Genomic DNA, 10853 nt, shown 5'->3' with positions numbered 1-10853 from the left:
TTCACTCAACATTAAGATGGAGTCCCAAATGATCATCTGTGAAATATTAATCTCATCAATTAACGAATTTACAAAGAAAGATTAATTATTTCGCAGTCCTGCTTTATACAACTCTTTATATATGATACCCCCACTCACATATCTCTTAGTGGTGAGTGGACAGTTTTCCAGAATGTGGGCGATTACCTAAACTAGTGGAGAGTTCAGTAGTCGCCCGATATGTTGATTGTTATTTAAAGTAGTGAGTGGTTATCCGATAACATGGGTAGTTGTTTGGTGGGTGGGCTCTTAAATTATAGGAACATGGGTGCTTGTCAAACCCCACCAGTCAACTCCCAAAATTCTCTCGAACCACATCCTAACCCTCACCTATAAAAGAAATACCTTGGAGATTGTCCAAGGCAATCCATTTCCTTTCTTTTGGGAGGAATCATTCTATTCCTTTGTGGGGAGCAATTTTCTCGTTCATAGAGAAGATTGTTTCTTTGAAGACATTCTTTGTCGGGATCATGCTATAATCCATCAAGATGGAGTCTTCATGGAGGACTCCAACATCAATTTTGTAGAATCAGGCATGTCATCTCAAGCGCCACTAGTTTGTAATTATTCCTTATTCATATTGTAAATGAAAAAGGTTAGACGTGAGTTCTCTTATACATTGGCTAGTTTTACTCTACTACTTTACTTATTGTTCGTGATGCATTGAGAATCATACTTAGCAACATTTCTACTCATGCATTGGAGGTCCATGGATATTGTGAGCAGTATGATGCGAGAGTCATGACCAAAGTGACATTTATAAGAGTGTTATGTTTTGCAAATTAACCTACTTGAAGAACCATTTTGGAAAAAGAGAAGGTTAAATTGAGAAGAGTATCCTTAGGCCATACACATACAGGTTGAGGGCAAAAATTGTCAAAATCTATCTCGTGACACTTGCCTTTTAACATATATATGGATTGCTCTTATTTTATTAAAGTGAACAAAAAAACATGGTGTAAATTCATATAATCAAAGAATCATAGTCAAAGAATGGGGCGTAGTTCTAATGTAAAGTTTGATAAACATCATCAATGGTGAGAGAATGAGTTCCACAATTATTCATTTCCATTCCTAATTACGATTGCAGGGAAGTAAATGGAGCATAGGAGTGAAACGCAACGCACAGTGGCAACAATTCTCAAAGAATAGGACCATTTACTATTATTGATGAGCTTTCCAAATGTAGCATGTATACAATGGTATTACTTCCCCTAAAGCTCAAATGGACCATTCTCAACCAAGGAACAAAGAACAACGGTTCGCATTACAGCCTCAGTTGTTGGATCAGATGCAATATGAACTACGGTTCATACAGTGACAGTGGGTGACAAAGTACAAGAAGGTATGCAGATGGAACAAGAATATTAACCCAAGCTTGAAAAAAAAAATGAGGTTCACTAAAATTTATGCATTGGCTTTCCATACATGTATTTGGCCTCATCAGATCGTCGGGCTGTCTTTGTAGTGTTTGCTTTGTCGGAATTCTGTCTGCAATCAGAACTTTTGGACAACTTCCTGGAACAAGATTTAAAACCAAATTCCATTCTGTTATGGGATAGAATTTCGTCTCGAGGAGAATCATATCCCATTGCCTCAAACTCCTGTAGGAATGAGTTCAGTTGATCAGTTTGCTGAATGAACAATCTTGAGATGTGAGGAACTAACAGCAGAAATAAAAAGTTATACCTTGGATTTAGTTGCATAATAGGGTGTTAGACAGGGATTTACATCCTTCAGCAAAAAGTCATCTGGACTGCCAGGGGATGTTGGATCACAGGCACTGAACTCCTGAATGACATGAAGTTTGGATGAGTAATTATACATCTAGGAGATAAATAGACTATGTCCCTACTTGTTATCTTCCTGAACTGAATTTTCAGTAGTAATTTAACCATAATCTCAAGTTTTTCTCATTTGAGCAAGCAGGGCAAGCCAAGAGGAGTGGTACGTAGCAACGTTACAATTATGGACATGAAGATCAAAGGATAGCTTTTGTGCTTACCAATGAGTTAGAAGCATCCTCCTGATCATATGTTGGTGTGTGAGGAGAAATACTACCTTGTAACCAAGACTTTCCTGAATATTTATCAGCCTTCACCTGCTCAAAATAAAATGTCAGTTGTGATAAGAGATAAATCAATCACCAAGGAGAAAGCAACGAAAACTCATCCAATAACAGCTATTCGAACGAAAACTCATCCAATAACAGCTATTCGGTACAACAAACATATAAAGGAAAGTCTAAATTTCATTCAAGGCTGTGTTCTAAGCAGTATTACTTTCATGGTTCATATCAAAGAAATGAAAGATTTCAAGTTCTAGAGCTAAGTTGAGTCATCCAGTTGTTAAAAGCATTAGGTTCAACTCAACAAAGCCTCTCGGTGATCGGCCAATCAGAGGTTTCCTACGTTTCAGGTCTTTCTTCTTATGCTTCTCAAGGATTCATATATGTATCATTGTAAAGAACACTACATTGATTCATACCTCAGCAAGGTCCTCGGCGAGGGAATGAAGCTGGCCAGTGAGAGTGGTGACCTGCTTTTGTAGAGTGGGGATTATTTGTTTGGCTTGCTTCAACTCTGAGTCCTGCTTTTCAAGCATATTTTGAAGCTGAGAGTTCATAACATCTGGGAACAATATTGCATTCTTCAATGACTTTATTTCTTCTCTTTGCTTCAAACACAAGTCTTTCAACTTCTCAATCTGATAGCAACAAGAATAAGTACCAATGTTGTGTTAACAAACTATATGTGGAAAATTACAGTCATATCATCCACTAATCATAATTTTTTTATTTTTTAATCTAAACAAACGACAAAATCCAACTATATAAGTACTGAAATCTATTCAAAGAACATTCAAACCTCGACACAAAATCAAACATAATTGAAAAATGACCGAACTTAATAATGAGAATGCCATATTCAGCTAAAGAACATCAAACATGACCAAAAACATTCAAGTACAATAATATTCATATTCCTTATCCTAACTAGTCATAAATCTAACAGGGAAAAAAATGAAAATTTAACACAAGTGCATTAAGTTTACCATCTATTCAAATTTGCTACATAATTTAGAACTGAAAGTAAAAGGTAAAGTAAAATTAAGAAATGTATCCTCATTCCTCACCTCTCTGTACTTCTCCTCCAGAATTAATTTGAGCTCAGTGATCTCCAACTCCTGCTCCTTATTCAAACTCAAAAGCTCTCTTTCACTCCTCAGCACCATTGCCAATGTCCTCGTGTTCCCTTTCACCTCCGTCAACGCCTTGACTTCCTTCACCTCCTTCTTCTCCACCGTTCCCTTCCCAAACAACTTCTTATGGAGACCACCGAAGTTCGTCCCTTTCCTCGCCGTCTTCTTCAAATCCTCCGCAATCAAATCCGACGGAATCACCAATCCAGCCGCCTGCTTCACCGTCTTCGGCTTCGAACCAGATCGCTTCTCCATGAATTTCTTCACCATCGCCGTCAAATTCTGATCCGACGGCTTAGCCTTAGCCCTAGCTAGATCAGAAGGCTTGGTTTTAACAAGAGCACGCGAAGAAGACGAATTAGCTGGCAGTGGAGACTTGAGATTGAACTCACAGGAAGAAGAAGGGTCGGAGAAATGGGAGGAAGTAGAAGATCGGACATCGTAGGAACTGTAGCGCGAAGAAGGCTTCATGACTTTCGCCATAGATGGACAAACTGGAGATCTTGAAGATCTTAAAAACAAAAAGATGTTCAATCACGCAATGAGCTTGGAAGAAGAACTAAGATTCTGCAGTGTTTGATTTGATTCATTCAGCGGATTTCTAGGGTTTTGTTTTCTTGAATTGGAAGGAGATGAAGATGGAGATGGAGCGAAGAGTTTGGAGTTTTTAAAAAAGGGGATGAATGAATTTGATTTTGGTTCGGATGTGACACGTGGCAGCTTCTGTAGCTCTGTGTTCGGCGCTGTCTGAATTCAAATAATCATAAACTATATGTTGGCGGGAAAATGAAAGCGGTGGATGAAACGTCGCCGTTTCGGTTGTTATATTAAATGATAATATTTTATTTCGAATTTGAATATTTGGTAAGAAAGTCCGATTTTGCAACTCAATATGACATGAATTGAGGTGTATTTTATTTTATACACGTGGAATTTAGTAGAATCTCTCAATTATTGGATATTGAATGCAATGAGAATTATTGAAGTGTGAAAATTTTGGAATATTAATTGAAATAATAATGTCATGTCAGTAATTTCATAAAATAGCTTCACAATATATGTTTGTACATATGTATTGTCAATCTTTTAGTTTAAATTATACACACCTTGATTTGGCATTGTTACTGATTATTTAATATTAACAAAAATCCAGACTATCAATAAGGGTGTTCATGAATTGGGTTGGGTTGGATTGAAAAACTTTTTAGACCCAACTCAATTGTTCGATTTGTAAATTTCTTCAACCCAAATAACCCTTATTAAAAATTGAACACAACCCAACTCAATCATGAAATATTTGGGTTAGGTTGGTTTGAGTTAATCAGGTCATTTATTTAAAATTTTGTTCTCAAAAGAAGCAAAACATAAATATGTAAAAATTTAATTTAATTATTTTCATATATTGAATTAAGATTAACAACTTAATTTCAATTTATATAGTCAAAATTTTGTCCTTTCTAAAGTGCAAAGAAACCATTTTTAAAAGTTATTGAGGAATATATTATTCAAAAAATATTGGAATTAAATAAAATTAAAATAAATATATGTATAAGTAATTGTGTTATAAGTAACAAAAAAAAATATTTTAAAGTTAATAATAAATTCAGGTTAGTTCGGATTGGTTTTAGTTATATTAGGTGAACCCATGAATCAACCCAACCCATAAAATTTTTATTTATTTAAACCCAACCGAACCCAAATAATTTGATAATCCAATCCAAAACGCACGGTTTCGATTGAGTTGATCGGTTTTTTCAGATCATAGGATTTTTTGAACACCCTTACTACTTAATAAAATAGTAAATGAGTGAAATGTAGAGATTAATATTAATAATAAGAAATTTAAACCTAATGAAAAATTTTATTTTTATTAGTCTTTGAGTTTCGAGAAATATGTATGTTTGGTCTATAAATTTTTTTAAAAAAACATATATTTTTATTTTTCAAGTTTTTTAGGATGGGTTTATAAGATTTTTGAAGTAATTTTATAATGTTTGAAATAATTTTTTATATTTCAAATTAGAAAAATAATATTAATAATAAGAAATTAAATTTTAATAGAAAAATTATTTTTCAATATTTGAGTTTTGAGAATATATGTGTTTGGTCTCTCATTTTCAAAATATATTTTTTTATTAGATTTTTTAGGATGTGTTTATAAAGTCTCTCAAGTAATTTTAAAAGTTTGATAATTTAAATTAGACAAATAATTTTAAAAAACTAGTTTTCTCTCTTTTCATTTCCTTCTCTCTCTCACTAAGTCATAAGCAAACTCGTTTTTTACTTCCAATTTTCAGACTATGACCTGCAATTTTTTTTCCGACATAAATAGATTTTTAGTAAAATATTTTTATTTATTACCAATTATAATAGTTCTTTTAATTTTTTTTCACTTTAAAAATAACAGAGGGTGAAGAGGTGAGGGGAGAATAGAGACAATGGGAAAAGAGGTGATAATATTTTTTAATTCTTTTTTGGAATTTAATATAAGCGGTTTGGAGAATGAGCCTATATATAGGCATGGCTGAGTCGGTTATTCTCACAATTCTTATATGATTATTTAAAATAATAATAATAAAAAGAAAAACTACTTTAGAATAGGAGAGTTAAAAAAATTCGATAACCTGAAAAAATCGATCAATCTAACTCGACCTATGTGGTTTGAGTGGAGTTAAAATAAATGAAAATTTTATTGATTGAGTTAATTTATGGGTTCACCTAAAATAACCCAAGCGTAACTCATCATAGACCGAACCATGTCCAACAGGGTTCGATTTCTTCTCTCTGATACACCATTCTGCTGAGGTGTACAAGGTGCTGAGAGTAGGAAAACTATTCCATGTTCTATCAAATAGTTTTGGAAAGATGAATCCATAAACTCTCCACCTCAATCAGATCAAAGTGTTTCAATCGTTCTATTTAATGCGTTTTCAACTTCAGCCTTGAATTTTTGAATTTTTCAAAAGACTCAGACTTATGTTGCATTAAATAAACATACCAATATCTAGAATATCATCAATGAAAGTGATGAAATATTCATAACCTCCCCTAGCTCTTACATTCATTGAACCACAGGGGTCCGAATGCACTAGCTTTAGAGGCTCTTTGGCTCTATGACCTTTTTCAATAAAAGGTTTTTTAGTCATTTTGCCTTCAAGGCATGACTCACACACGGGTAAAGAATTTTCTTCTAACTCACTTAGAAGTCCATTATTCACCAACCTCTCAATCCTATTGAGATTAATGTATCTTAATCTTAGGTGCAAAATTGGGCATTTTCCTTAGGAGAAATTTTAAGTCGTTTATTTTGAGTTATGACAGTTTTAAACATCTCTATATTATGGAGGGCATTTGTTGCTAACGGCTTTAGCACATACAGATTATTTTCCAGTAGTTCAGAACAAATATCTACTCCATTCTTAGTAATAAACACTTTATTATAAGAGAAAAATAGTTAATATTTACATTCAAGCAGACACTTTACAGACACTAAGTTACTCTTTAAATCGGGAACTACAAATACATAATTCAAAATGAGAAATTTGTTCTGTAAAGTTAACTAGAGACCTCCCACTGCCACAGCTGAGACGACGTGCCCGGTTCCAACTCGCATCGTCATCTCACCAGCACCAAGCTGCCTCCAAGAACTAATTCCCTGAAATAAAGAACAAACATGGTTAGTAGCCCTAGAGTCAATAATCCAGGCATAATCATCATTCTCCACTAAACAAGTCTCCAAAACAGGCAAATCACATTTACCTTGTTTGGCCTTCTTCTTTTCTGTCAAATATCTGGAGACGTTCCTCTTCCAATTCTCATATTGGTTGCAGCGGAAATATTTTCCTTTGTCAACCCTCATTGGTTGCCTACCCCTTGGAGCAACAGGTTGTGGGTTAGCAGACGCCTTCCCCTTACCACTTTTCTTCTTCTTCCACTTTTTCGTCCCGGAAGAAGAAGGTGCAGACTTAGTTTCAAAGGTTGAACCTTTATGGAACTTTTTAGATGATGAAGCAACATTTGCATCACCCTTCTTCTCCTTGCTTTTCAGTAAAGATTGGAAAGTCTGCAACTTGTTGAGTAGAGTTGTAAGGTTGTAGTCAATCCTGTTTAGAACAACATTATTAACGAAATGAAGGAAGCTATCTGGTAAGGATTCCAAAATAATGCTAACCTGGCTGGCCTTATCGATGCTAGACATGTTCATCTCAGCCATTGAAGTGGGTCATCATATTGAGAACATGTTCTGAAATAGATGACCATTCTTTCATCCGTGAGTTAAAGATGTACTTAAGAATGTCGTGCCTGAGCTGCATGGACATTTGTTCGAACATCCCCACAGGGACTCCATGATCTCGCGTGCAGTGACCATGGGCTCATGCTTCTTGGCCAAAACTTCGTTAAGGCTGGCCAAGATGTACGCCCGGGCCTTCTCGTTCACTCGTGTCCATCACTCATACACTTTTCGAATGTTTCGAGTAGCAGTAGGAGGTGGAATAGGAGGACACTTCTCAAGGACAAAGCGGAGATCATCGATGATCAATATCGTGTTTATGGTGTTTTTCTAACTAGCGTAATTTTTGCCAGTTAACTTATCGGCAGTAAGTAAACTTAAGGTCGCGGTAGCCATATTTAAATTACTGAAAAATGAACAAACTTAATTAAGTCTACTTGCATTAAACCACTTTTAGAAAACCAATCAAGTTTTAACAAAATAGTCTAGTGTACCCTAGGTGACATCTATTTTGCAATGATGCTTCAATGAGATAGGACAAAAGTCACCATAGGGTGATCAAGTACCCCTTCACTAAAATGAGACAATCTCAACCATTGGAGAAATAACTCCTTGTAACTGAATCTAGTGGTCACCATTGTTCGATCCAAAATTTGTAACTGTAACCCCTAATTTTAGGTCTTAGAGTCCCGCCCTAATGAGCCAACTTTAGGGAAAAAGTCGATTAGGACAAGAGATTAAAACAACCCTTTCCACTTCTGGAGATCAAATAAAGAGTTGTGCAAAATTGCCATCCTTTAGGAAGACACCCACAATGCCTCGAGGCAATGCACAAAAAATTTACCAAACCTAATGAGAGAGACCGAGGGATATGTTATCACACGTCATGCTTTCACTTACTATGAACATTCTCTCCATTCACCTAGGTATTCACCTACCCAAATGCCACCTGTAGGGGGACACCCATAGTGCCTTGAGGCCGAGGATAGATCTCACGGTGTGAACTTGTAGGGAGAAGCGTGTAGAGGTTAAAGTGAAGTATCGTATACCCCATTTACTTCCCACTGAATGTTCTACCTAGGGTTCATTACCTTAGAAAATCGTACTATTGATTTTATGTAAGTGATTTGTTTAATTTGCTAAAAAAACAACACTTGTTTTTTTTTTTTTTTTTTTTTTTTTTTTTTTTATGATTAAACAACTTTGATTCAAGTCTTATTAAACTCTTTAATAGACTTTTATCAAATTTTCATGCATGTAACAAATCTATCTAATTCATCTTTCCAGGTAGGTTCCTAGGTAGGGGTGTGACGTTTTCATCGACTTAAGTACCCTAGCCTAACCAGAACTAGCCTTAGCCAAAAAGTCCCTTATAGATACATTTGTTACATATTTAATCTTTTATTAAGAATCAATTTAATCCTATTGAACCAATTTAAAAGATTAAACTTAGATTTCTAATCTTATTAGAAATGTGATCTTAGGTCTATCTCAATCAAAATTTAAAACACTTTTAAAAAATGATTAAAGCCTAAGGTTTGCATGCAACTCTTTATTATTGATTTTAATTCTAATTTCATTAATCAGAACTCTTATAAGAGATGAAATAATTAAAACCAAGTAACATTGCTAGCTAGATATACATAAGTTATTTATAACATTTATAAATTAACATAAGGTAGTGTCATGCTTCATGCAATGTTCATTCATTACTATATATAACTTTTATATAAAAAAGTAATGAATTAAACTCATACACTCCATACACACATACAACCTTATATTATAACATTTATAATATAAATGATGCATGAATATGCTATAATGTATGCATACATATATTATAACTCTTATATTATAAGATGCATGAGCATGCTTTATGTAATTTAAATCATGCATAATAATATATAACACTTATAATGTAAAATGATGCATGAAAATAAATGCATAACCTATGGTGGGTTTTAAAACTATATGACAAACATTATGGCATATATAATAAACATACATCACATGCATATTTAATTAAGTTGATGGATCGGGATAGTAAATCTCAAAACCAGAAAAGAAAAGACTAAACTGTTACAAAAGTTGAGTCCACCGGTTCGGAACAAGTGAACCGAGTCTTGAACCACTCGTCTTGAAGCCTTGTAGCTTGATCATGTAGCAAATCTTCTGATTGTCGAGCAATGAGCGTCGAGTATAAATAGTTGTGTAACAACGATCCCGTAACTTTGGACTATGCGATGAGCATGAAAGCCCATGCGATCGTGCAGCGTGCTTCGAGGAATGCATACCATGCGATCGTGTAGATATTGACTATGCGATGAGCATGATAGTCTATACGATCGAGTAGCGTGCGTGATAATGGGCAGAAATGCACATTATCATAGTGCTAAGTTCTTAAACAATGTTAGATTGCGTTGATGAAATATGTTAAATTGCATCCATTAAGCATAAATTCTATAATATTGCTGTCGCATGCGTTCAGCACATTAGAACTATTGATTTTTGTATGTTTTTGCAGAATATGCGTTAACGCAATGCAAAGATTGCGATCATAGGAATTCAGTGGTTGAGCGCAACTTCATCGCAAGGCTTTGCGTTGATCGTGCTCGTAAACATTCGCCCGAGAAGGATCACCGCAACTTGGTCAGCGCAACATGGTGAGCGCATCTGGGTGAAAGGCCAATTAAGAGCGATGGGACAGAAAGCTAATGACGGTCAAATCCAAATTAAGTTGATGTCGATAACGGTCACAAAGTACATTCAGCTTTATCGGTAACAATCATTAGGCGCGTCAATCAGGAATTAAAGTTGTCCCATCTGTACAACTGGGAGAGAGAAGTCGCCTTTCACCATGGATACTCTATAAATACCAAGTGCATTCTTTAGAAAAGGGGTTCACCACTTTTACAATCTTTTGTTCCACGAGTTCATGCCTCTGTCCATAGTTTTCTTTCATTTTAAGGCAGACGCGAGGGAGAAAGTTGTGCCGGTAGATCGTTCCGGTAAGCTTGGGAGAGCGCTGGAAGCTCCAAAGACAGAGAGAGGGCCGACGCCTGCGGAAGCAGGAACATACTTAGAGCAGAATGGAGATTTCAGTATTACCAACGCAATTTATTTTCATAAGTCCCTGTGTTTGACCCTGGACTTACCAGAAAACTCAGGGAAATTTACACTTGAATTCCGCTAGGGAAACTTGAGTGCACAATGCAATTCCATCAACACATATCATCCATATTTCCACTTCATAAAATACTGTATCAAGTTTTTGTCTGTTTACAACGATTAAGGCGCAAAATTGTGAAGATATTACATGAAGAAGCAAATGATCCAACTCCATCACTACAATCCACAAAGATCGCCGCAAAGATGGATG

The 10853-nt window shown here is 35.3% G+C and overlaps 1 protein-coding gene across 1 annotated transcript; it reads right to left on the bottom strand.

Annotated features, from left to right (window-relative positions):
• Nucleotides 1–1177: 1177 nt before the first annotated feature.
• Nucleotides 1178–3909, bottom strand: LOC120083373 (structural maintenance of chromosomes protein). The gene is made up of 5 exons (XM_039039106.2): nt 3175–3909; nt 2527–2745; nt 2045–2140; nt 1729–1830; nt 1178–1643 (listed from the first exon to the last, which is right to left on the bottom strand). The coding sequence occupies exons 1-5, from the start codon at nt 3721–3723 to the stop codon at nt 1440–1442; spliced, it is 1170 nt and encodes a 389-aa protein (XP_038895034.1). The 5' UTR covers nt 3724–3909; the 3' UTR covers nt 1178–1439.
• Nucleotides 3910–10853: the final 6944 nt, after the last annotated feature.

The sequence above is a fragment of the Benincasa hispida genome, chromosome 8 (genome assembly GCF_027475165.1).
Source record: "Benincasa hispida cultivar pf3 chromosome 8, pf3_genome.v1.1, whole genome shotgun sequence".
NCBI lineage: Eukaryota > Viridiplantae > Streptophyta > Magnoliopsida > Cucurbitales > Cucurbitaceae > Benincasa > Benincasa hispida.
Note: the sequence above shows the minus strand (reverse complement) of the source record. Positions and strands in the feature narration are given on the sequence as shown.